Raw genomic sequence first — 27,765 nt, 5'->3', positions numbered from 1 at the left:
TTATGTCATTAAATTGTCCAAAGTATTTTTCCCTCCCATTTAGGCCTAGGGTGACATTCTGTCCCCTTCCTTGTTGTCCAAGTGTCCAGATTTGGTCGTCTGCGTGGAATTTTTGGTTGTCTAAGTGCTGAAAAAGCCAGTTACACAAAGCTTGGCAATCTACTCCTGGATGCAGATCCTTGTTCACATAGACAACAGAGCATGCTCAGCAATAGCCAGGGCCCATACACATGTTCCTTGTACATAAGTACTGGCCATAGACACCTAGAAACAGAGATGAGCAAACCCATGTGCAGTAGCAGCCAGCACCCACACGAGACCCTTCTGGACAAGCAGCCACATTAGTTGTCCAAAAGTGGAGTTGGTCAATATCCATGATTACTAGACTTAGACCCGCATAAGGAAAACAAGTATGAGTGTCACTCTTTTGCCTTCACAATGCAGTAGTTGGGGAACTCACCTGGGAAGTGGGTTCTGGACCCCCTCTGACCTCCATGGATGCGTTGCCCTGTGCATATGGGCAACTATATGCATGTGCTCAGACTGGACATATGCTATGGTAGCAAAATGAGAGAAAGCAAGCACTCCCTTCTTCCCTTGCACAAAAAGCATAGCAACCTGTACAAAAAATAGCATACCAACCTGTGCATAATAAGTGTTATTTTTGGCACTTAGATGGCCATGTTGATGACCAACTCTGGACATTCAGACAATCAGGAACGAATAGAATGTCACCCTTGGTTTACCAATTTGAATTGAACTTGGCTCTTACTGTTTTAAAGGTCAAAACAATATGTTGAATTCTACCCAACAGTGCTCAGGCAACCAGTGCAATCTGTAAAGAAATGTTTTCACTCTTTCCCAGTGCCAAACACTTTAATACAAGAGCATTTTTCAATACAAGAGAGAGAAAATATTCTGTCAAAATATTTTTCAGTGAAAAATTGCATTGGAAAAAGTATTCCCAATGATCTATGCAGTTTCATAACTTTTGTAAGCAAATATTTCATTGAGTTTTTTTTATAGATTTATAGTCAAGTTCAAAAACAAACAAGACAGTCTATTTTGAAACAGCATTTTAGAAATAAATTTTTTCATCTTGATAAAAATTTCCAAATTGAAAATTCTGTGACTTTCCTCTTTGTTTTTTTAATTTTTAAGATTGCTATACTTTGTCCTGATTAAGGACAAAACAAATGCAGAAATATTGGAGTTTTTCACAGGATGGAAATTCCTTTTTCTGAAAAAAAATCTTCATATCTAGGTACAACACTCCCCTAGAAGGGATATATTTTTTTATTTGACTCATTTTCAAAATATTCTGCCACAACTTTGTCTGATTTGCATGTATTGTATTGGTGTATTACTGTATAACATTTAAAATTGATCTTGCACAACTATTTTGGCATTTTGTGGTTAGAAAAAAGTTCATTACTGCAGAGTATATTTAATGTTGAGTGGATGTCCCAAGAATGAGATTTGATTTTAAAATGTATATATTAGTTTCCCGGGGTGAGTTTATGTGAAATTAAGCTACTTGTGAAATCGTAAGATTAGAGCTAGGGTGAACTGGAAGTGTGTGGGAATACAGGTTAGGAAACCAACTGAAGAATAAAAAGGTGTGTCAAATTTTGGGCCTAATAACTTTGACAAGTGTCCCTTTTTCCTACTTAATGCTTTCTGGCTAAAGTGGTTGTGACTGAAATGTGCAGATTTGGAAATGATAAGCAACACTTCAGACATGGATCATTTGAGGTATTTCTGGATTTTTTTTCAACACCTAGAAAGAAACTTGAAGAAACCATTCTTCTGTTAAAGTAGCCCTTTGCAACATGGCATCTTGTTTTCTTTCTTCTAAAATGGATCTGTTCCCTAAGCATGCATTACTTTTTGAAGACTTAATTGCACCTTGGAACACACAATTCTATTTACATTTCACTGTATATCCTTTGGTTTCATGAAGACATGAGATTATAGATGTGTTTGTCTCCTTGTTCTCATTCACTGATTTTTTCCCCCCTGAGCATTATATTCAGCAAATACTTTTATTAATACAATGTAATAACTTTTTGTGTAGATACATGACACATTTACTTCAGAGTAATTTACCCAGGATTTTACTCCCAAGTGAAATCTTTGTAGTAAGAGTCTACACCATCTCTGTAGTAAGGAGAAAACATGCAATAAACCCAGCCAAGTTGACTGCTAGAAGTAGGAGCTGTTACAATGACTTGCTAGCAGGTGGGGGGGAACTGGTTTGCATTGGGCATGTGGCTCTTAGAGGGTACGTCTACACATGCATATTAATACAATACAATAAACTCGGGTGCTTATTGTGCCAGTTTCTTGCTCCTGGGCACTGCATTTACATGTGCATATTTACCTAGCACATCAAACAGGGTTGGAACAGAGCCAGCTGGCAGGAGGCCTGGGGGGTCAGCCTGCCAGCCCAGGGCTGCTGTGACCCAGCTCAATGTGAGGAGGAGGGGCTGGCTGGGGCACAAAGGTGCTCTATTACAGAGCTAGCTGGCTGGTAGCCCCCGCACTGAAGTACCCTTTTGCCCCAGCAAGCTGCGTCAGTGTCTACATGTGCGCTTCTGCGGAGTAAAAAGCTCCGCAACAGAGTAGTACTTATATTTACAAGTACTATCCTGCTGCAAAATTAATTAGTTTACTAATAGCCCTGCACATGTAGATGCCAAGATGTTTACTGCAGAGCTAATTAGACTACTCCAGGGTAAACGTCTCATGTAGATGCACCCAGAGCAAAGCTGATGGTGGGATGGGACACAACATGTACACTAGAATAATGTTCTCTGGAATAAATTTATTTTCAACTTTCTCATATTCTGGAGTAACTGGGTCATGTGTCTGTCTTCCTAAAAGACCCTCTTTAAATAGCTACATTGGGACATGGAGCCACACACAGTTATTTAGCATGCCCACCCAGAGTCTGACAACTTACCTCCCTAATTTCTTTGATTTTGGAGCCGCCTTTCCCTATAAGGGACCCACACTGACTTGCAGGGACAACAAGCCGCAGCGTCACAGGTGGTTTGCTTGTCACCGTGCTGTTTGTCATTGAAGCATTTATGTCCTGTAATGACAATGTCAAGAAGAATTAGCAGTGGATTTGTCATTCTTCTTAAGTATTAAGAGACTCATGGCAAATACTTGAGCTGTGCTCAGAGAAGTGGTGAGCTTGAAACTAATCATGTTTTGTAGCAAATAAGGCAGGCAGCTCTGATGCTGGCACACCAGAAGCATGAACTTCATGAGAAAACTGTGGTAGTGGAGCACTCTTGGTATCCCATACTACAAGATGTAGGCACAAACACAGTGTTAATTAGCTACTGAAGCACATTGTGCTTCCTAGCACTTTTAATGCAAAGGGACAGGTTAGAAAGGAAACCACAAAGAAGCAATGAAAAACATTAAGCAACAAACATGACAGACCTAGAATTATCCATTATTTGGATAAATATTTTGGTGCTTCTGAGATTTAACTCCATTTTGCTGCCAGATTTTAAGCATTTTCAGTGCTACTTAATATTTTTTAAATTCTTTCCTGTCAGATCTATCACCCAAGTATTCAGGTGTAGTTAGTTCTAATAATTGTCTGCAGAACCCCAACTACCCGTTCATCTAATCTAATCTAATCTAATCTAATCTAATCTAATCTAATCAATGAGATTATATTGTATCTTTCAATGAGCATCTCAGTGCTTTATCAGTTGCTATAGCTTCACATTTGTGTCAAATGTGCTTTGCCAGTTCAAACTCACTTGCAGCTGCAAAACTGTCTCCCTCTTGTATTTTCCTTACAAATGAAATCATAACTCTCATCTTCCTGGTGTACAAATGGGATACTAATGAGAGAATTTAAAAATTCTGGAGACTGTATAAGAAGCCATGCAAGCTACTTCAGATTTTTGTAATATCTTTCATCAGAAAATTGCAACATGCACCATCAAGAACATTAGGTGTAAGACTGGTGAGGTGATAGTGTCACTCTACTAGGCGCTGGTTAGGCCTCATCTAGAATATTGTGTGTCGTTCTGTGCCCCACAGAAGCATACGAAAGTTAGAGAGGGTCCAAAGGTGAGTGACAACAATGATAATGTCCATGGAAGGCAAGGCAAATTAGGAAAAGGTGAGAGAAATAAGCATGTTCATCTTACAGAAAAAGGCAGTTAAGAGGGGACATAACAGCAGTTTCCAAATATCTGAAGCGCTGCTATAAAGAAAACCTTTTCTACCTCACTGCAGACAGGACATGTAGCAATAGTTTAAAATTGCAACAAAGTATGTTTTGACTGGATATGAGGAGAAACTTCATTGATAGAAGTGGGAAACAGTGGAATACACTGCCTAGGGAAGTTGTGTAATTTCCTTCACTGGACATTTTCAAGATGTTGGACACTCATTAATCAGAGATAATTTAGGAGTAGTAATGCTTGGCGTATCCTGTGAAGAGCAACAGCTGGAAGAGCAACAGCTGGAAGCCCAGGAGACCCTCCCTCCCTCCCACACACATGCATCTCTTCTCATGGAGATCATGAGAAGAATTCTGTTGTAGAATGGAGCGTATTTGGGTCTTCCCAGATATTTCTGCTGCTGCTTGGGGCTGGGAAGGATTTTTTTTTGCTTCCTATTGCTTTGGGCAAAGTTTTTTTTTCTCAGACACATTAGGTGCCCCCTGGGGTTGCCCAGGCAGTCTTCCCTCCTCTTGCATGTGTACAGCGTGATGCCATTAAACCATAAAAAGTGACATTTTCATCATGTGTCCATGGCAATGGTGTCACATGTACAAGTGCCCTAGGTGTTGGCTGCAGGCAAGGCTGGAGATTTTGACTGGGGTGTACCAATGGTCCTGCTGGGACTTAAAAAAACAGAGGTTCCTCGCTACAGGGTCTTGCTCATCCAGGGTCAGACTGACAACCTATTTGGGACTGAAAGGAATTTTGCATGCTCAGACTGACATGGACTGTGCAATGTTTTGCCTTCCTCTGTAGTAGGGAGCACGGTCCTCTTCCTTGGAGCTCTCAACAAACTACTTCCTCTTCTTGTAGTGCAAGATACTGACAGTGTCCTCATCCCCCTGCTTTAGTTGTGGCAAGTCTGGGTATTTTTTGATGTTGTCAGGAATTGTGCCTGGTAGTTGTGCAAGAGAGTTGTTTGTATAGTTTTAGAATAGGTTAGACAAACACTAGCCTATGTTTGCCTAGGATGGTTTAGACAGGAGTGATCCTGGCTTGATTGAATTATTGGATGCCATGCCCCTTTCCAACCCTAATTTTCTGATTCTATGCTCTTCCAAACATTAACTAGCTAAGGTACCCCACCCCTGCAAATTAAAGGATTACTTCACAAATCTTTAAGGTGGAATACAGTTGCTGCAGAACAGTACTTAAAAACAGTGCACCACAGCTTAGGACAGTGGGTCAAGAAAAGTATCAGGACTAATTAGAATAGAGGGAAGAATTTAAATGGGTGTGGTAATTTCCCAAAATGTAATTTGCCCAGGAACACCAGGATTAATACTCCCCTGTCCACTGAAATGTCCTGGGATCTTAATGACGGTGAGTGATGTGAATGATCCTGAGTTGGCTTCAGTATTGGTGTTGCTGTTTCTAACACCTGTACCCAGTTTTGATGCCAGCATCTCTGCTTTGCTAAGACGTATCAGGTGTCAGTGTCTGACAGGCCAGCCACCAAGAAAGGAGAAATTAGTGATGGGATAGGCAAGTGTATTTTAAGTGTAACTTAGATTTATTTACACACAGGTGGTAAAACAGCATGCTAACTCCTTCTTATGGGACTCACAATCCAAACTCAAATTCTGGTCCTCAGGAAGCTACTCTGCCTCATAAATTTAGTCTGATAAGAAACCAAGTGATGCCTGACGGCAGCAGCCCCTCTGTGGAGGTGCCAATTCTTGCCAGGCTTGGCCTCTGCAATCTAGGGCACTGTGAATTTTACTGTGGTAACAACATTTCAACCAAGTGCAACAGTTTACAGAAGCAAACGCATCAGATAAAAAGCACAATTCATGGTCAGTCTATCACGCAAGGTAGTTTTACTTAGAGAGTCCTATTTTCGGTCAGGGCCCAGCAAACATAATAAGACAGTGTGGCAGATCTGCAGCTGGTCTGTGACAATATAAATGGCTAAGGATTGGCCTCGGGGTATAATAGCAGTTTAAAACCTGATAAGAAAGCCAGTGAAGTAATTGCTAAATATAACAGTGTATTTAGAATACTATATCCGGCTGGGGTTTTTTTGCTCATGAATCTGGGCAAGTGTTCTGCATATATTTGCAAATATTCACTCATTTCACACAGTTTTTAGTACTTCCTGCTCTGTAAACTTGCTGTGTGCCCAAGCCCTAAAACATGTATTCCACTTCTAACTTCAATGGCTGATGTTGATGTTTTGCTGTTTCTTTTACATCCCACCTGTCCCTCTAATTAAAAGTGAATATTTTGAGTATGTCAGTGGTCAGTCTTCTGGCCCTCAGGCCAGGTGAGTAGTGAAGGTCCAGGCCTCAGGCCAGATTGGGCCCCATGCCAGCCCTGTGTCCCAGTATCCTGCTCTACTCCATGCACTGAAATTGAGCCCCAGGGCCCTGCACTACTCCTGCCCAGCCCTGCACGGGTGACTGGTGTCTCCCAAGTCTGGGGGGGCACCAGATCGCTGATGGGGGGCAGGGGTCCCCCAGTGGCTGATCACTGAGCCCGGAACCACTAGTGGCAAAACTGGTGGAACCGGAAGTACACTTCTACTGGCACTTCCGGTTTTGTGGTTGGCGCTTCCAGGGGGTGCGCAACCAATCTTAGGGGGTGCACGTGCACCCACATGCACCCCCTACACGTTGCCAATGCCACCCTGCATACCAGGATTGTGGCCCTGGGTTGCTCACATGCACTGGGATATAGCCCTTGGGCCCCACACTGTCCCCTGCCTGCTAGGATTGAGGCCCATGTACTGAAATTGGGCCCTGTGGCACCCTAAATGCCTGATCCACCATGTGGCTAAGATCACACTATCCAGCACACAGGGCTCCCCATGGGTCCAAAAATTTAGCAGCAGGGAAGTGCTGTCACTGCTCCCCCACTACCAAATCTTCAGACCCATGGGGAGCCCCAGAGACAGGATGACCCAGCACCAGGGGCTGGATCTGGCCTGCAGGCCAGGGGTTGATCTCCTCTAGTGGGTGGCATCCAAACTCAGCTATGCTTGTGATCACATAATCTCATCGGCAACCTCCTAGAAATTAATGTGCTTGCCATGCAGAGATACTGTGAAAGCAAATGGGTATTAGGTAGGAAACAACAATACAGAAAAGTCCATTTTAAATGTATGTTTTTACTGGGCTGTACATTTTGATTATTTGCTGGCATTAGACAGGTTGGGTTGTTTGTGACCTCCCAGGTCTTTCCAAGACAGTTGTATACCTTTAGAGTTGAAATGAGGATTTCACATATCACTATGTCAAAAACAAAAAAGAGCCCTGGACTAGTATTCACTGGAGCACCCACATATCAGTGTAGAACTGTTAGTGCATCTCACTGTGTTAGACAAAACTTCCTGATGACAGTTTGTACAAAGAGGATGAAGCATTGTAATTTATAATTTGTTCTGACTGAAACCATCAGTTGGTTGAAGCTGTGGGCATTAAGAAAAGGGCATTGTTTGAGTTGCACTGATCAAGATTGTAGCTACTTGGGCATAGTTTTAGATATCTCAATAAGGGATGGATACATACAAGAGATTCCTGCAAAGGCTGTCTTCAAACCTATAACATGGTGAATAGATACTGAACATTTAAAGCAGTCAGGTTTAGATGCTGGGTCAACTCAAATCCAACTCAATACCTGCTAAAGTTAATGGAGCTGCAGAATCTAAGCTCTTTGAGAGAGAGAGAGAGAAAGAGAGAGAGAGAGAGAGCATCTTTCCATTATGTATTTCTAAAGCACCTAGCACATGGGTCTTGTCCATCATTGTGGCTTCCAGATACTACCACAATGAAAATGCTAAATTATTAACAACAGGCTTACCTAAAAGATGCTTGATCCCCCTAAAGTTGTTAGTATGTACACTTTAACTAGGATTTTTTAAAACTCTACTGGAGACAGGACCAGATGTATATTAAAATGTGTCAGCTGGTTAAAGTCCACCCTATTACTACTAAATCGCTTTCCTGTAAGCTCACCTGCACCATCACAAATTACATCTAAGTTGTTGCCAACCCTGTCAGACAGAGTTTTAACATCTTTACACATTTGTGAGCTGGTGCAAATGGTAAGTTTTTAATGATGACAACTCTAGTTTTTCTGTCTTCACTCCTAATATATATTAAAGTTAACTTCTGCCTTGGGGGGGGAGGAGGGGGGAAATGGTCATCCCACAAAATCAGAATCTGTGTTCCTTGACATACCATGCAGTTCTGGTAACCTGTGCCATAAGTAGGATTTATGCCCTGAGAACTGTGCGCTCCATTTCATGAACAAACATTCCCTTTGCTAACAGTGCAAGGAGCAAGGCTTGTTTGGTGATATCTTTTACTGGACCAACTGTATAGCTGGGAGAGATGTTAACATAGGCGGCAGAAGAGGGAGGGGGGTTAACGGGGCTTAGCCTTCCCAAGTATGGGGCAGCAGTAGGGCCTCAAGGCAGCATGGGTCCAGGCTTCTGGTGGCTGCAGCAGGGGTGGGGAGGGGTGCACAGGTAGCGGTGAGGGAGGGAGTGGGGCTGGGGTTGGGGCAGGTGCTGCACAGCCGGGGCGGGGTACAGGACTGAGCCATGAGTGGCTTGTCCAGGAGGCGCGGCTCCTGCTGCTATGTGCATCCAGGAGGCATGGGGGCATTGTGCCTTGGACCTGTGTGAGGTGTGGGTGGGATGCTACTGTGGACTGGGGCCAGGGGAGCACCAACCTCTTCCTGGCGGGGGAAGCGGGAGCTGGGCCATGTTGCTCTCAGGGCGGGTGGTGGCGGCACTGGGAGGGGGTTACAGAAGGTGGGGGGGGGGCTCCAGCCAACCCAAAATTCGCCATAGCCCCCCCAAACCCTACTCACAGTGCCACTGCCCCCCACCAGGAAGAGCCCAGCACAGCCCCATTCCTAGCCTGAAGTAGCAGCCCACCCTCGCCCCATGCAGATCCAGGGCACATGCCCCCCATGCCTCCCAGTGTACGTGCAGTAGCAGGAGCTGCCACCCCCCTCCCCACGCCAGGTAAGCTGCTCACAGCTCTGTCCTGTGCCCTGCCCCAAATGTGCAGTGCCTGCCCCCCACCCACAGCCCTTTCCCTTCCCCCTTCTCCCACAGACTTACCTGTGGTGGGGGGGAGAGGGTGCGCATGCGTGCTCAGCCCCGCCCCCCAATAATTTTTTCTTCTTCCACGTATGGCAGTTAGACAAGCTTTCAGGCACAAAGTGCCTTTCTTGAGGTCCTCAAAAGCAGATACAGACAAACCTAAATCCCAGGTAAAACACTGACTTTGTCTAACTCCATGATGTAAAAGTATTGTGCTCCAAAACTTGTCTAATATCTCTCCCAGCAACATAGTTGGTGCAATAAAAGATATCACCAAACAAACCTTCCTGCTTGCATATTCCCTTGAACATCACAGTTTCAACAACACTGTGTTCCTCTTTTGCTGACAGTCACACTCCTAGGTTGCTATGAAGTATGCTAACACTGTAATAATAATATTTCAGAGCCCACTGTGAGAGAAAACACTGTGAGTTATTGTTTTTCTTAAGCGATGGCTGAAGAAATCTAAAATAAAAGGATGTGTTATGTATGACAAGAGGCACACGTGGCATTCAGCCAGTTCATGTGCTATTTCTGAGATGTAGTGCTCTATTACACCTTCAGAAGTTATCATTTTCTGACTGCCCATTTCTATCCACAGCGAACTTTAGAATAACTACAGTAAACAGAACTGGTTGTATGATGCACACTTCATTAGAGTCCTGCTTTTAAATCTAACAGTGGGAAATTACATTTGATCTATATATGTGTATTTTCTAGTATAAAATGCACAGGTATTCTATCTGTGATGAATTCAAATAACTTTTGGACTAATAACTGCCACATTAGGAGACAAATTGATCCCCTAGTAAGCAGTACCCTGCCATTTGTTGGGTACAGCAACCAATGATATCTCAATTCAGAGTCCTGATCCTGAGTAGAGATGAATGTGTTTTGAGATGTATTGAGTGACTTTCTATTGTCATGGCTCTTAGTGGGTTTTAAGAGTTATACACACCTTGAAAGAATTCCTCAGCACTTTTAGAGTCATTATAGAGTAGAGATGACTTTTGATGTATTTCACACAACCCTTGGAATATGGCAATTATTTAACTATGTATAACAAATGTACTCAACAATTTAGAGGAAAAGATGAAAATGAAAGGGAAATAGAGGCAGAATGTAAAACTATAGAGGTTTAAATTGAGTAGAAATGTCTTATTCCTTGAGGAAAAAGCCTGTTCATTTGATCTCAACAGTACACAAGATTTTAGAACAGAATTTTGGAATAAATATTAGTTAAAGACATGGAAGGAAATGGAATAAATTCAAAATGGGCTTACCAAACATAGATCATACCAGAGTAACTTGATTTTTTATATCCAATTTTCTAGATAATGAAGTGTAATGGAAATGGTTTTTGTTCAGCTGGACTTCAGTAAGCATGTGATATGGTGTGCATTGGTAATTATTAAAATAAGGAAGGGGGGATTAGGATTAGAATTATAAGGGGAGTAAAGATTAGCAACAGAGAAGATGAGAACAAGTTGTGTTAAAAGGGAAACTTAGTCTGGAGAAAGATTGTTAGTGTGTTCCTCAAGGTTTCAGATTGGGACTGATCTTACCTGACATTTTCATTACTGACCTGGTAACAAAAAAGTAGGAGTATCCTAATGGAATTTTCTGATAACCTAAAATTGGGAGTTATTGACTTTGAGGACATCTTGAGTAATAGAAATGGGATGAAATTTAATAATTTAAACTACAAGATCACACATTTAGGATTGGTGATATGGATTTCAGCTATCAGCTAGCTGGCAATAACTGAAGAGAAATACTTAGGCAGGCATGCTACTTGATCACAGTGTTGAGGATGAGTCACCATTTTGATACAATTGTGAAATGGTGTGAGACATTTCCAGTAGGGGTGTGTGAAATGGGCCATATTCATTTCGGATTCAGCCTGAATCGGGGACAGTGATTCAATGTGTTGATTTGGATCACTATCCCTGATTTGATTCGGCTGAATCCGAATCTGAAGATTTGATGCTTATTCAGAGAATCAGTGATTTGGCCATAGACATGGCTCTAAATGTTTTTTCTACATACCTCAAGGTACCAGGGATGGCTTGTGAAAGCTGTGATGCTGGGGCAGATGGAACATCCCACAGGAGCATGGGGGGCCTCCTGCGTGCTCAGCAGCGAACCCGGAAGTGGACTGGAAGTTCTTCTGGTCCACTTCTGGGTCTGCCGGGGAGTGCACTGGGGGGGCCCCTCCATGCCCCCCTGGCTTGGTGATCGGCTGCAGGGGGACCCCAGGTTCCTCCCCAGACCCAGGAGGCACCAGTCAGACCTGGAAGTGGATTGGAAGTGTTTCTGGTCCACTTCTGGGTCTGCTGCTGAGTGTGCTGGGGAGCCCCCCGTACTCCTGTGGGATGTTCCATCCAGCCCAGCATCTCAGCATTCATGAGTCGCCTGGTACCTTGAGGTATGCAGAAAAAACATTTAAAGCTGCGTCTATGTCCGAATTGCCAAATCTTTCCAAATCGATTCAGAGGGTTCCAATTTGATTTGGAGAGATTAACGAATCTCCTGATTCCATTTGGATTTAGAGATTTGGCCACTGAATTGGGCCAAATTTCTGCCAAATTGAACCAGGGACCAAAGCTTCTCACAGCCCTAATTTCCAGTAAAGCTAGAGAAGTACTAATGACATATTACACGGCTCTGGTGAGAGTTCATCTGGAACACTATGTACAGTCCTGGCTACTCATCCACAAGAGAGAGAAAATCAAATTGGAGCAAGCACCAACAAGGGCTATTAGGATGATCAAGAGAAAGACAAATCTTTCTTTTAAGAGAAGATTAAAAGGGCATGGCTTGCTTCACTTAACAAAGTGAATTTGGGAGTGGGATTTGATATGACCACTCCCTATAAATACAACATGCATGTAAACTTCTGAGAAGAGCTATTTACACTGAAGGATAGCATTGACCCAAGAACAGATGGATATAAACCATCCACAAATAAATCTAAGATGGAAACTGGAAGAAGCGTCATAGCAATGTGGTTCTTGAACAGCTTCCCTATTGTGAGGGCAAAGAACCTAACTAGTTTTAAATGGAACTTGATCAGTTTGCAAAAGGGGTTAGATGTTGTGATCATCTTCAGTGGCTTGGGACTGAATTCAGTGACCTAGGAGGTCCTCTCCAGTCAATGCTGTGTTAATCACAATGCTACAAGAATATTTATAAATCACCAAAGTCTCAGACAGTTTTACATTTCCCTTGAAATGTGGCTCTCTCCCCCACGCCATGGTGGGACAGTGCATTACCACCACCAACAGGAGGGTACATCTACAGAATCATTACAGCCTCATGCATTATGCAGCTTTTCCGTTTTGCAGTCCAAATTCTGGCCAAGTCTAATTCTACGTGGCCTGAGTGAGTTTATGAAGGCCCAGAAGAGCGGATGCACATAGATATATGCACAGAGTGCTAATTTAACAGTAATATGAGTTCTTTTCTGCCTTGCTCATTCTTAGTGTATTCATTTTAATTGATTGTAAAATATCAAATCAAAATATGGTAATTGGTGATATATTTTGTGTTTAAAGCAATTTTAAAAGGACTCTAGCTGAATGAAACGTACATTCTTTTTGACAGAAAAATTACATCAATACCAGATAGAATTACACAGAAACAGTGTTAAAAGTTAGGCAATTATTCTTTTCAAATCAAATCCACAATGGGACCAAAAATTTCCAAGACATTTTTTCTACTGTTAGTGCACATTACTAGAAGCAATTGTTTTCCCCTGAAATCTGCAAAAATCAAAAGGAGTGATCAAACAGCTTGTAAATTGACCCATTATTTCTCTTCTAGTATTACTGCCAAAGCATTTATAAAACTATAACCACTTTCATTGCCATCAAATAGAACATTAAACAAATTATATTTAGCATTAAAGCAAACACGAGAAAAACAAACTAATATTTGTATTGCAACTTGAAGACAGGAAAATACAAGGTAATACATTTTATTAGCTTACCTCTTCAAATTTTAGTGCAATCATAGAAAAAGCCTTGAAAATGGCATCTGTTGGGCCTGTTATTGTCACAATCCTTTCTGGGCAGGAGCCTTCTGAAATATTGATTCGAGCACCACTCTGTTGAAGAGAATAAATATTTTTGAAGATTATTTACAAAAAAGGTAATGTCACAAGCATCTGGATCACTGCATCCAGCTGCCTACTTTTACAAACATTCATGATTAAGCATCAAGAGCTCAACTTCCTGCCAGCAGTGGGATTTTGTCAACATACTTTGTGAGCAGCACCTATGTCATCAAAAGTAACAAACAATGATGGAATAACTTCTCTCACCATCTCTTTCCTGCTTTTTTTAAACCTGACTAAAATCGGAGAATTCAGGGTAGTAAAATTTTTCTTTTTAGCCAGCATCAATTTTGTGGAAATGTATTCACTTCATCTCTAGACCATAGGTAAACTAATCACTTGGGAAACGATGTGTCTATTTGGGAGCACTTGGCTTTTTACTACCTAGCACCCTGCATCATATTTCATCAGTAATTGTTTTACATTGTAATCTAGGCCAGGGGTAGGCAACTCCTGGCACACATACCAGAGTGTGGCACACGAAGGCTTAGCACATGTGCCTCAGGGTGGATGGCGGGGGAGCTGCAAGGGGCCTGATTTTTGTTGTGACATTGCAGCCCTGGCCCCTTCTCTGTCGTCCACCTCGAGGCATGTGTGCACCTGCTGCCCACAATGAGCTGGGCCAGGGCTCTGTTGACCCTGGTGCAGCTGCTAGTCCCGGCACTTAAACCCCCCCCCCCCCCCCCAAACCCAGCCCTGCACTCATTGGATGTAGCAGGGGCTGTGGGGGCTTTGAGGCCTCCTGGCAGAGCCCCGTCATGCAGCACCCACTTCTTGATTGCACCCCCCCCCCAGTCCCAGCAGTCCAGGAATCAAAAACAAACAAACAAAAATACCCCCGCACTCACTGGCAGTAGCAGCAGCTGTGGGGCCATGTGGCAGACCCCCTTGCATAGCCCCCACTCCCTGATCTCCCCACCCAACTAGCCCCACCCCCGATGCCCCCAGGCACAGGGACAGTGGGGATTGCCTGCCCCATCAGGCACCTGCACAGCAGCTGCCCCATGGCACAGATGCAGTGTGGCTTGGCAGGATGCTGCGTGCTGTTTGGGAGCTGGAGCTGCTGGGGCTGAGCACTGCCGGGCTCCAGCTGATAGGTGGAGCTGCCCCAGCTCCTGGACAGCATGCAGTGCCCTGCTGAGCCGTGCTGCACCCGTGCCTTGGGACAGCTGGCATGGGTGCCAGGTGGTTTTTTGGGTTTTTTTAAGTGCCAGAAGGCTGGGCCGGGTGGGGGATGGGGCTGGGCAGGGCAGGGCAGCCATGGGGGCTTCTCCTGTGGCTCCTCTGGCTGTGCCTGCCTCTGCCCCAGTGTGGGGAGCCACGGGGGCTATGCCCTGCTACTGCCTACCCAGCCAGCGTGAGGGGTGGGGGGCAATGCAGGCGTGGCTCGCTCTGGGAAGCAGCAGGGCATAGTCTCTGCTTCCAGCGCTGTCATGCACACATCAGTGCTGGGAGTGGGGGCTCTTCCCTGCTGCTGCTTGCCAGCTGGCCTGGGGGGGTGTGGGATGTGGGTGCAGCAGTGCTGGAAGTGGGGGCTATGCCCTGCTGCCGCTTGCCCCCTTCTGCTTGGAGTGAGCCCTACCCTCATCCCGTCCCCCTGCCCCAGCTGGGCAAGCAGCAGCAGGGCAGAGCCCCCACTCCCAGTGCTGCCATGCCCACATCTCCTGCCCCCCTCCTTGAGTAATGTGCCCTCTCCATCCCGGCTGGGCAGCTTGCCCCAGCCCCAGCCCCAAACCCTCCCTCCCCCATGCCCCTTTCCTCCCCCAATCCCAACAGATTTACCAGCTGGAGGCAGATGTCAGCTGCCTGTTTAGTCTATGGCCAAATCTCCAAATCGGCCAAATCTTTTCTGAAGCTTTTCTGAATCGATTTGGATGCTTCAAATTGATTTGGAGCTTTTACTGGGTCTCCTGATTTGATTCAGCTTTGGAGATTCGGTCCCCGAATTGGGCCAAATCTCCTCCGAATCGAATAAGCTACTGAAGCCTCATACAGCCCTGCTAACAAGTTTTATTTCCTGAGCAAAACCTTGCTGGATGGGAGGAGACTTTGGGTACTGAAAACTGGATGGCAGGGGTATTTGGTTAAGTGGGTCAGTTTTATCTGCCCCAGGCACTCAATGACTCTGCCTGCTGCTGATGCATCTCTAGCTGCACACCCTCAGCTGCTGCTGCTGCTGCTTCACCCCAGCTTGGTGATGGGCTGCAGGGGGACCCAGGGTGCCCCTCCAGACCCAGGAGGCACCAGTTGCCAAACCAGGGGATGCTCCATCCTCTCCACCATCTCAGTATTCATGAGCTGCACCTAGTACCTCAAGGTACATAGAAAAAACATATAAAGCTGTGTCTATGGAGGCTTCCGATTCAATTCAGAGAGATTAATGGGTCTCCTGATTTGGTTTGGATTCAGCCGCTGAATTGGGCTGAATCACCTCCGAATCATATCAGTGACCGAAGCTCTAGTGTGGACAGGTCAGCTATGGTTTGGAACAGACAGCCATGAGGGGAAGCAAACCTATAAGCCAGAATGGAGGAGATAACTTAGACCGATGTTTATATGATATCAGTTTTGACTTAGTCTTTTCAGATGCCTATACACATGCTCTGGGGTGAGGGCTCTCAGGAGCTGCTCTAATTAAAATGCCATAGCATCTTGTGTATTCATCATCCTGCATTTCAAAATGGCTGCAGGGTTGCTTTAACTAAAGCTCAACAATGAGTGCCTCCCCTGCCACTTTGAAATGTGGGATGCTGAATACATGAGATGCTGTAGCAAGCTGGAGCGTTCGAATTAGAATGCTCCGGCAAACTCGATTAATCGAGTCTGCTCCAACCTGTTCTAGTTAGAATGCATTGAAGCATGTGTTTAGGCACCCTTCTTTTTGCTCACGTGTGTGGAGAGATATGGGTTTTCCAGAAAATATTGAATTGGAAATTTTTCTAGAAAATGTTCCAATGCTTTAAATAGAGCATGATCTGATTTAGCATGTTTATTTGAATTATTTAGTAAATAGAACTAAAAAAGTACCCCAAATTAATTTTATGTCCTAATAGTGACAAGTATTTGAACTGAAATATTTGATTAGGAAAAAAATTAAACACAGCCCACTTAATGTGGTTTAATGTTATATTAAAAAAAAATTCAAAGCTTTATGTGGAAAGAAATTATTTTTATTGGAGTACTTGTAAAAATGCAAAGACAATACACAATAGCATGTACTTCCCTTACATTGTTTGTTTAAATTTAAGAAAAAAACCAAAGGCACTGAAAACTGTTGAGACACTAATTTTAGCAACCCAAAGAACTGTGCATGATATGCCATGGTTGTCCACTCATCTACTTCAACAGAGTTTAACTCTCTTCCACTGAGGTCATTGCGGTACCTCCAGTTTCACTGTCACTATCCGTAGAATCACTTGCACTACTTATTAGTTCCATTTCAGAATCAGACTGAGGCAAATCTAATTCAGGACTACTTGAACCACATGCTCTTTCACCAAAGGATGGTTTTACCAATGAGCCTATGGCAAGGGCAACTTATCATCACACTGCATCTTCTTCACTAATTGTACTTCTGACTGATTCTCCAGAAGCAAGAGATTTTGAGAAAAAGAAACAAGCTTAGCAGTGTGTTCATTTTTTAGTCTATTCCTCTTTTTTGTCTTGACTGAGCTGAAAGCCTTCCAGTTCTGTTCACAAGACGCTGCTGTTGGTGGAAAGCTTAGGATCCTTAGAGCAATCCTGGACAACAGTTGGGTGTAACAGTATCCCTTCTGCTATGTGAGAGGAGACATATTCTCTGCTGCCCACCAAATGATGTCTTTGCTCCAAAGTTTTCTTTTGTGCGGTACTCAGCAATGTCTGTCATTATATCTATTTCTTTGAAGTCGGGGACATTCTTAGCTACTTCCATAATTGTATCAAGGGCAGGAGATAATTCATCTTCTGATAAATGTTGTCCTCTGTGTTGAGGATCCAAAAGGTTTGCTGGCAGATGAAATGGATGAGAGCAAAACTCAGATGTCTTAGCAAATATTTGTTTTACTACTTCTTTTTTGAATACACGTGAAGAAGGCAAAAGCTCAATTAGATTTTCATTCAGTTGTCTAAATATTTCTGGAATATTTGAAAGGCTTGGTGTATCTCCTTCAAGTTTCTTAATAGACACTGAAACTGGTAGTTGCAAATTGAATGCTCTTTGAACTCAAACCCAGAACACATCGTTGTCAAGAATCTGTTTCCGAATGTTCATAGGAATAATTTGGGATACTGTGTCATCTATTGAAGCACACTGCAAACAGTTCTTTGTGCACAGCAAACTCTGTAAACACTTTGTAGCTGAGCCGCATCTAGTTTCTCTCGGCAATAGAAGTGCCCTTTCCTTCCCCTGCTTCTTCTTCTGTAATTTCTATGAAGTCTGATTAGCAACACCATGATTGTTGAATACTTCACAATTGCTTTGCAGTTTGCCAATATTGTCTTCATTGTATTCACATTTACTATGTCCTTTGCCAGAAGATTCAACCCATGAGCAAGACAGCCAAATACTATTAAATGAGGATACTTTGCCTTTAATATTTGCTGTGCAGCTTGCATATTACTCGCATTATCAGTTACAAGGACTTGTACCCTGGAGGTACCTGCACTTTCAATCTCTTCACTCAGTAATTTGACTGTGTATTCACTTGTCTGATAAGAACATTTGGTGGCAACTGCGTTCAGGAATATTGGTTCAGGTGTTGCTAACAACGTTCAATAAAGGATTTTCTTGTATATCAGTCCATCCATCTGACATCAGAGTCAGTGATCCTGCTTGACCAAGCTTTTGAATAACCATTGTTTGAACTCTGTCATACTCTCTTTCTAAGAGAGAATGTGATAAGTGATAATGTGATGGTAACTTATATGATGGGCGAATTAGTTTGTAATGTTCCTTCCAGTATTGATTTTCAGTTATGGAAAGAAGTGTACCACTTGCAAATATATCTCAAACTACTGTGTCATCTGCTTTTTCTTGATCTTCTTTTGACATTTTGTCCACAAAGCTTGATAAAAAGCGTGACTGTCTTGAACAGTTACTCATGGTGGATCACATATCTGGTGACACTGATCTTTAAAGCAAGAATCCTGCTTCTTCTTCCCCCACACCTGGCAGCTCAACATTTTCATTTTTTGCAAATCTCCTATTTTACTTGAGCTACCAAGTTCCTGCAGCAAAAGGGGGAAAAGATTTTTATTTTAGCCTATTCTAGTCTGGCCTCATCCATCAGAAGGAGAAGTGGCAAGGAGCTTGCTTCCCCACTCCCTGCCAGAAAGAGCACTCTGCTACTAAACTTGCTGCTCAGTTGCCCTGGGATGGCAGAGCCAAAGGGAAGTATAGTCTGGCCTCTGCTACTGGCCAAATATTTGAAATAAATAAATTAATTATTAATAGTCCAGAGTTGCATTAACAACTTATAAAATTATAATGTTTTAAAACACTATAGATGCAAGTCTATACTGTGTGTTGTTTAACATATTAATTTGTTTACTTACATAGGATTCCTGAAGTAGACTTTTCTCAGATAATGTTGTCCACCACTTCCTTGTATTAGCTTTCTGTATATGGCTTGTACTCTTTCAGGACAGTTTCTACATGTTATTAACTGTTTCTTCATTTTTGTTGCATTGTTAGTATACTCCTGCCCACAATACTTAACATCTACCAACTTTCTTCCTTCCTTCAGTGGCTTGAACTTCACTATAATGATGCCACACACTATGTTTTTTTTTCTGATTAGGCATTCTTATGACTACTTCAAACCAAAAGCACTACAAAACTAACAGATCTTATGCAAACACTTCCACCTTCCCCAACTCAAGAAAAGAAATGAGACACTGCTCTGTGTGTTTGCTGAACTGAAAGTGAAACACAAATTAATCACAGTTTTAGTTTTGGTTTTGCTTTCACTTGTAATCTGAGATGAAATAAGAATTTTAGCTTTGGTTTTGATTTGACCTGCACAGCCAATTAGGTGAATTCATAACTTGATTTTTGGTTTGGATTATTATGTGAGTGTATTTACCCTCCTGTTTACAAATCAATAAAACATATATGTACTCTCTCACACACTTCCTAGGGATAACCACCTGAAAAACATTAATTACAACTTAGAAACTGCCAATGGCATCCATTCATTGTTACTAATGAATTTTATGAAACAATAAATTTTTAGAACTGGGAAATTTCCCATGGAAAAATAAATCAGTGGGAAACTTTCTGGAAAATTTTCTGCCCCACATCTCTGCATGTGTGTGTGCGTGTGCATGCATGTGTGCTTGTACGTGACTTTTTTGCATCCTTCCACTAAGTGTGAAGTCACCAGCCAGCAGGTCTTTCACACCCTCTTCTACTGCTGGAGTAATTAAGGTTGATGGTGAAACCTTCTGCTTTAAGGCAGTTTGGATACAGATGTGAATTTTGTGACTCTGCCCTTGCTCTGTAGCGTAGCAGTATAAATCCTGGGATCCCTCTAATGCCAAACTTTGGGAACTTTAGATGTGGAGCCAAACTTTGCAGTTTGGGCTCGTGTCTGGAGTTATTAAGTTGTGCCAGCGGGCGAGTGAAGCACGGCAGCTATATGCTATAAAAGACTTAAGTTCCTATAAATTAGGCACTGTAGCGCCTAATTTTTACGAATGTAGCCCCCAGAATGGAGTCCAAACGTAGTTTCCTTTTAAGCGCATGCACCATGCAAAAAACCCACATGCTGAGTAAGGAGTTGTCTAGAATTAGCTAATAGGAAATGGTAACAAGAACAGTATATTTAAAACCCCATCCCATCTCTCTCTAGATGTCGGGGCATCTGGGGCAGGGCTGAAAGCAAGGTATCCTTGTCTGTTTGGGATCCAGAGCCTGGAATCCACTCCTAATGGCCAGTGCCTACAAGAACTGAAAGAACTGAGCAGGACTCACTCTTTTAGAATGCAGCAGTAGAAGGTTCTGCAGGATATTGCTACTGCCCATCTTACATGCAATATCTTAGTGGTTTGAGAATTTGCCTGGTACATGGGGGCCCTGGGTTCCAAACCACTTTCAGCCTGAGGAGATTTAAGCTATATGTCCCAGTTGCCAGTAGAATGCCCCAATCATCAGTTTGTAGGTTAAATGTATGTTGGGAGGAGGGTACTTCCCATCTTGTATTCCATTCTGCACAGCAGTCTAACTTCAATAGGAGGGATGGAAAAACATTTCCCCCACTCAGTCTCCTGAATAGCCTAGTGATGAGGACACAATTGAAACGTGGGTTTGAATCACCTCAGGCAAAAGAGAATTCAGGTCTCTTACTTCCTGGTCGAGAGCTCTGCCCACCAGGTACTACGTCAAAAGTGGGCACCCTTGGCATTGACTACTTTAATTTTGTAAATTAAAGTGACCATGGCTGCTGTGCTCTATGCTAAACTCAGGGCTGTCAGCATGCATTAGATATGATCAAAGCATGTTTAGCCCCTTAGGGTTCTCACATGCCACAGTGCCTGGGTTCTGGAGATGAATGAGGCTCAACAGGGGGCTAAATGCTCAGACCAGGGCAGCGCTGAGTAGGCATACAAGGCAGAACTGCACATCCCCAGAAGCATTTCATATTAAAAAGGGAATTGTCTAGTGAAATTAGATAGCTGCTGACTGGGGTGTTTTGAATCTCCATTTCCACTTAGTCTTTTTTTTTTTTTAAGGTGGCTCCTAAGTACACAGGAACACTGATGAGCAGGGATCCTGGTTTTCCCTGATAAAAAAATAAAATAAAAATATCGCAAAATCTCTGATAAACCCCCCCAAATCCACAATTAAAATGAAATGCCACTATATGTATAGGTATCAACTGAACACAATGTTTTATTGATATATTTATAATTTTAAAGCAATTTGGAAGCCTACCAGTGTCACAATCACTATAGTAAAATAAATTCTAAGTACCTATATATTTTGGCATTTGATTTTGGATTTTTTATCATGGAAAATCAGAGCTTCCCCTGCCCCCTTTGCTTATCAGGACGCAGGTCCAGGGCCCTCACTCCCAAGCCACAGCCTCAGCCCTGCTGTAGCCCTGGGCCCTAAGCCCCATGTATTCTCCAGGTGGGCGGTAGCCCCAGCCCTACCCAACTCCCTCCCTCCCTTCCTATGGCAGCCCATATCTCCCACCTCTCCAGACTTACCTGCAGGGTCTGGTCTCTAGGCTGTCTGGCAGCCATATATGCTACATGCACATGGCATCCCCTGCTTGATCATCCTCTTCCTGATCCCTCTCAGCCCATTGCAGGCTGGAACTCTGCCAGCCTGCAAAGAGCGCTTTGCAAAAGAGCAAAATCCACATGTTTATCTGTTAAAATGAAAAATCTGCATTTCTCTCTGGTAAAGGGGAAATCCATGTTTTTTTTCTGTTTTTCTATGGGAAAGAAAAAACCCAGATCCCTGGTGATGAGACACTCCTGGTGAGAGATATTAGTTCTGCACTAACTGGAAGTATTACTGCCACGTTTGTGTGCCCAGGATAATAGAACACTGGTTCATGTGCAGTGCTACACTACTGGGGTTACACTGCTTCTAGTTCTGGCCCTGGCAAGGGGTGTCTCAAGATTGTACTGTAATCATATCCTTAGTGTTTCTGTGATATACAGAGTCCAACTGGCTACCTGCCCCCCTGATTCAGTAGCCTCTCTCTACACATGCAGGTAAAGGTGGGATGGCATCTAATGTGTGATCCACACACACACACCTCCTGCCATGCCATGTGTGTATGGCAGGAGGTATGATTGTGGGATCACACATTAGATCCCATCACACCTTATTGCTGGTGCAGGGGGAGTCCAAGACTGGACTCCCCCTGCACTGGCAAGAAGCAAGTTCCTGCAGCTGGGAACCCACCTCAGTTGAGGGACTCCCAGCTGCGAGGGTGACCCACGCACAACTGGGGCTGGATGATCTCAGCTGCCATGGTTTCCGAGGCTCAGGGGTGTGTGAAGACCTCAGGCTTGGGTGATTGCAGCTGCCATGATCCTCAAGGCTTGGAGGTTTCATGCTGGGCATGGTGCACCTCCGAGCCTGGGAACCCTGTTAGCTGATGGGGCTCCCAGCTGCAGTGGAGACCCTGCTACATGTACAAATTAAAGCTTAACACAACCAGCTATTAAGTTAGTACACATTTTTGAGGTCTAACTTTGTAGCTGGTTGGAGCTTTTTATTGTGTGATAAGTACTTTGCCCATGTAGCTAGTCTTAAGGTTAATAACCAGTTAATTGTGTGATACCTGTAACTTTTAGAGGGGGCCATAGAGCTGCAAATGTATCATGAAAGAAATGATCTATTGTTAGTGTCTTCTAAAGGAAATAGAAAAACTGAAGATGGCTTTAGGGGAAGCCCGCATTAACAAAAATGTAGATTATTTAGGCTTGTATATTTATGTATTAAAGTAAGGATTATAATAAGGAGCTCATCTTTATCTTGCCAGTCACCTGGTGGCACTCTTGTTCCATGTACATGTTGCTATGCTACATTGCTGTGTTCTCTGAAATAGGAAGAAATAAAAGTAAAGATATCAAAGTTTATATCTTACCTCCTCCCTCATCTTCTTAACTGTCTCTCCTTTCTATTAAAGCAATAGAAAAAAAAGTTAGTCCATATGGCCATGGCCAATTGATATAAAATATTGTGACGTGAAATCAAAAAAAGTAAATTACTGACCTTTCCAATAATGCTTCCAACCTCCTGAAACAGAGAGAGAGAGAGAGAGAGAGATAATGATTTGTAAGAGTCTTTTAAAGAATGGATATTGTTTGTTAAACAGTATTTTTCTAAATCTTATGCTGAAACCAGCCATATTCTGCCAAATTTAATTATTTTTTTGTGATAAATATTAACATGCACTATATAATAAGAAGGAATGGACTAATGGCTCGCTCTTGCAATGTATATACACACAGAAGCTTTGCCTGCAAAAGAAAAGCCCCTGTGCACCGCACATAAGCCTTATCTAATGCATCATTCTTTCATGATAAATACTGATATCCTATTTGGGAGAATGAGAGATTCAGAAATGATTGAGCTCAATAATTGACTGGGAGAACTGGGTAGATACAAGCTTCTTTGAGCTCATTGGTGATCAGTTTGAAGGCTGATGCTTGTTTTCTTTTCAACAAGAGGGATAGAGGTGGATTACCGCACAATCAGGAGTTATTGTATAAACACCTGGTGGGGCTTGTCTTTCCCAGTCTCTCCATTAAGCACTTGCAGAACAAGTAATTGATAATCGCCTGTCAGAGATGCTGAGGATCACTAACAAGTTACCAGAATGGTGTATGGGGTAGTAGATGACATCCGGAAACACTACTTCAAATGTACAATGAGAGGATGAACTGCAAGTTCAAATCACAGCGAAGACTTTTAAATCAGGGTTTTATGAAAGTATTTGGGACCCAAATCAAATCTAATAACTAGAAGAGAAAAACTTGGAGCACTGCATCAGTTACAAGAGGGTGATCTGAATGGGGAAATATTGCAGCAAAGGGAGAAACTATACTATATTTAGGCTCCAAAATTGGCTTCCATGGTTCAAAAGAAGTGTCTGACATGATTTCTCTCATCTAGGATGTGAACACTGCAGCTAACACTTTCTCCTGTTACATACTGCACTACAGTCTTCCAGGTGAGACTTCATATATGGTTAACCATTGCATCTTAAAAGACTCATGACAAAGGTTTGCTAACTTCTGCCCCACAATTCAAGACTGGAGCAATGGACTGTAACAGGACCAACAGTCCCAGGCATGGCTGTAATGCCCCCTGGTGGCCTTGCAACTCCTGCACTGCTCTGGCTCTAGGGCAGGGGTGAGCAAAATGTGGCCCCCGGGCCGGATGCGGCCCGCCAGGCCATTCTATCCGGCCTGTGGGGCCCCTACAAAATCTAGAAAATTAATATTTATCTGCCCCTGGCTGCCTGTCGTCCGGCCCTTGATGGCTTGCCAAAACTCAGTGAACAGCCCTCTGCCTGAAATAATTGCCTGCCCCTGCTCTAGGGTACCCTCCCTTTTCTGCCACCTGCCATGCCTTGAGGTACTTGGTTAGATTGAAAAGGGAGGCTGCCTTCCCTTTTCATTCCTACAGTGAGCCTTGGTATGTCTTCCTGCCAGCAGGTCCTTCTTGGACCCTGCTACCCCTCACATTAGGTGGGTCTGTCTGGCCCATCCATGCCCCCAGGGCACCCATTGCCTTATGGACTATTCACGGCCTCTGATCTCCCCTACAGGCCTGCCCATACCTCACAGGCATTTCCAATCAATCATTTCAGTACACTCTTGGCTTGAGTTCAGTCTCATGCCTCTCCAAGCCTCTATGTCTTCTTGTCCTGCCCTTCTCAGGCACTGGGCCTTTGGCCCCAGTTCCACTTCTCTAGGGCACTGGGGCCCTGATCCTGTCTCTGTCTCTCTCCCTCTGTCCCTGGGCACCTGGTCCTGCTTCTTGCCCTCTTGGGCTACACTGTAGCTTGTTACTTGTTTCTGGCAGGCTCAAGCCTCACCAAGCCTCTGTGATAGTACTGGGACCTCCTCTTGCTGCTGATAGTCCCAAACCAAACCGCTGGTTAAAACTTAAATGGAAGACATAATCAATCTGACTATAACTAAACACGTAGTCTACTAGCTGTATACCAAAACCTTTGCTCAGCCTGGATCCTAGTCTCCTGCCAGCTTCCAGACCCTTACTTGCTGTTCTCTGGCATAGCCAGATCTCAGTTAGGCATTCAGCCACAGCCATCTCTTTGCAGAGTTCTTCTACCTTCGGTCTCCAGAGTTAGACTGACTGCTCTGAATCAGGCCCTGGGCTTATGTGCCTCATAGGCCTTGGCCCTTTCTGGTCATGTGGCTTCCCCAGCCAGCTACCTGCAGGTTTTTTCTGCTTAGGCTTAGTGGCTTAACTCCAGGGCAGCTTACTGTTGCTGCCTACCTGCTGTAGCAGTGTTTTGTCTCCTATGCAGGGCTCTACCCTGTTATACTATTACAGAGCAGCCAGCCCTGCACTATGCACTCATAACCCATAAATCCCTGGGGAGCTGCTCGTCTGTACCTCATAATGAATGGGCTTCCCCACTTGAGGCTCCTTCTGCTGCTGTTTTTCCCTTAAAAGAGCCCCAGGCTAGGGGTGTGCAAAATGGGCTGTATTCAATTCGGATTTGGCCTCAGTTGGGGACAGTGATTTGATTCATTGATTCGGATCAGTGCTCGGATTCGATTCAGCCAAATCCGAACCTGAAGATTTGATGCTGATTTGGAGAATCATCGATTTGGCCATAGACACAGCTTTAAATGTTTTATCTACGTACCTCAAGGTACCAGGCGCAGCTTGTGAATGCTGAGATGGTGGGGTGGATGCAGCATTCCACAGGAGCGTGGGGGGCCCCACCATGTGCTTGGCGGCGAACCCGGAAGTGGACCATAAGTACTTCCAGTCCACTTCTGGCTCCGCCGCTGAGAGCACAGGGGGCCCCCCTGTGCTGCCCTGACTCAACGATTGGTTGTGGGGGGACCCTGGATGCCCACACAGACCCAAGAGGCACCAGTTGCCAAGCTGGGGAGTTGGGGGAGGGTACTCCGGGTACTCCCCAGCGGACATGGAAGTGGACCAGAAGTGCTTCTGGTCTACTTCCAGGTCCACTGCTGAGCAAATTGGAGACCCCCCTGCGCTCCTGTGGGATACTCCACCTACCCCAGAATCTCAGCATTCACAAGCTGCCTGGTACCTTGAGGTATGTAGAAAAAACATTTAAAGCTGTATCTATGTCTGAATCATTGAATCTCTCTGAATCTGTTCGGAGGGTTCTGATTTGGTTCAGAGAGATTAAAGGGCCTCCTGATTCGATCTGGATTTGGAGATTCGGCCACCAAATTGGGCTAAATCTCTGCTGAATTAAATCAGTGACCGAAGCTTCGCACAGTTCTACCCCAGGCTCACTGTTATACAGCCTTGTAGAAGTTGTTGCTTCTTTCTAGAGAATAATTTATATGGATGCAAAATGAAACAGCTGGAGCTAATGACTCCTCAAGCTGCCTGTACAACTATGAAGACAGATGTTATTTGAGTGGAGGACCCTGAGATCAGCAAGGCACTTCAGTATGGGCTCAAGTCTCATTGGCTAGGGACAGAAGCTACACATAAATTAGTTTAAGTGATCAGAAACTGGGTTAAACCTGTAACAGTACATAAGTTCAGTGCACATAAACCAGTTTCAAACTGCCCAAAACTGGTTTAAGATAAACCTGGTTGAATGTAGATTTGGGTCAAACTGGTTTACGCAACTTTTGTCCCAGACCCCTTTCTGGTTTAAGTTAAACCAGAGTCCCCCACCATCCCAGCATACTCTGCAGCCCTGGGCTGAACTGGGCTTTTTGCTCCAGACACCAGGGCTGGCTCTGCCCCTCTGCTCAGGAGTGGGGACAGAGGCATGGCCTGGTATGATCCCCTGAGGCCAAGGCAGCAGGGAAGGTGTTTATTCCCCCACCTCCCAGTGGGGGACTGCAACCAGGGTCCAACTTGCAGGGGTGTAGCAGCCCCTGTCAGGCATTTCCCCTCTCTGCTCAAGCAGTGACAGGGGAGGGAGGGGGCAGGGCATGGCTAGCCCCATACACAGCCTGAAGCAAATAGGGAAGGGAGGGGGATTTAATATCCCCCTCCATTCCCTGTCCCACCACCAGTCAGGGTCTGCTTAGCTGAAGCAACCCCTGTCAGTTATTCTGCCCTCCCCACTCCAGCGGTAGGAGTGGGGGCAACTCCAGAGCCAGCTTTGCCCATGCCTGGGGCTGTGGGGCTGAGTTGGGCTGGCCTGTGGGCACTGTTAAGGGTGGACACAGAGGGGCTAGCCTGGGCTGGGCTGGGCTGCAGGGGCCAGACCCTTCCCAGTGAGCTGTGGCTCGGGCTGGTGCACAGGAGCTCTGCCGCCAGATTGCTCCCAGTTCCCTGTGTCCAGGCCAGGCAGGGCTGTCATGGAGCAGCAGCCAGCTAGGAGGGACACGGAGGGGCTAGCCCTGGCTAGGCCTCAGGGTCAGGGCCCTTCACAGCTGCCTGTGGCCCCATGACAGCCGGGCCTGGCATGGCATCGCAGGAGCAGGAACTGCACCAGCCCACAGCAGCCTGCTCTAAGCACCTGGTGCTGCTGTGAGCAGGCATAGCGTGGCAGGAGCAGGAGTCGCAGTTGGAGGTGAGAGGAACAGAAGTCCTGCTGGCCCCAGCGAATGCGCAGCTTCCCCTCACCTCCAGTGGCTCCTCCTCCACCCACTCCACCCCTTGCTGCACCACTCTAGGTAGTGGG

General features: G+C 44.5%; 2 protein-coding genes across 13 annotated transcripts in view; one reads left to right on the top strand and one right to left on the bottom strand.

Moving 5' to 3' along the window:
- LOC102558349 (poly(rC)-binding protein 3) overlaps positions 1 to 27,765 on the bottom strand; it is a 929,340-nt gene that overhangs the window by 54,506 nt on the left and 847,069 nt on the right. For all 11 annotated transcript variants that reach the window (XM_059728516.1, XM_019485665.2, XM_059728517.1 and 8 more), the window contains 4 exons: positions 23,151 to 23,174; positions 23,023 to 23,055; positions 13,307 to 13,423; positions 2,966 to 3,097 (listed from right to left, as the gene is read on the bottom strand). In XM_059728516.1, the coding sequence (XP_059584499.1) occupies positions 2,966 to 3,097; positions 13,307 to 13,423; positions 23,023 to 23,055; positions 23,151 to 23,174 (306 nt within the window). The remainder of the gene's footprint in view (positions 1 to 2,965; positions 3,098 to 13,306; positions 13,424 to 23,022; positions 23,056 to 23,150; positions 23,175 to 27,765) is intronic.
- ZNF830 (zinc finger protein 830) overlaps positions 1 to 27,765 on the top strand; it is a 109,874-nt gene that overhangs the window by 68,886 nt on the left and 13,223 nt on the right. The gene's annotated exons all lie outside the window — the stretch shown is intronic.

Source organism: Alligator mississippiensis, chromosome 5, assembly GCF_030867095.1.
Source record: "Alligator mississippiensis isolate rAllMis1 chromosome 5, rAllMis1, whole genome shotgun sequence".
In the NCBI taxonomy this organism is placed as follows: domain Eukaryota; kingdom Metazoa; phylum Chordata; order Crocodylia; family Alligatoridae; genus Alligator; species Alligator mississippiensis.
This window is presented reverse-complemented; position numbering and strand designations above follow the sequence as displayed.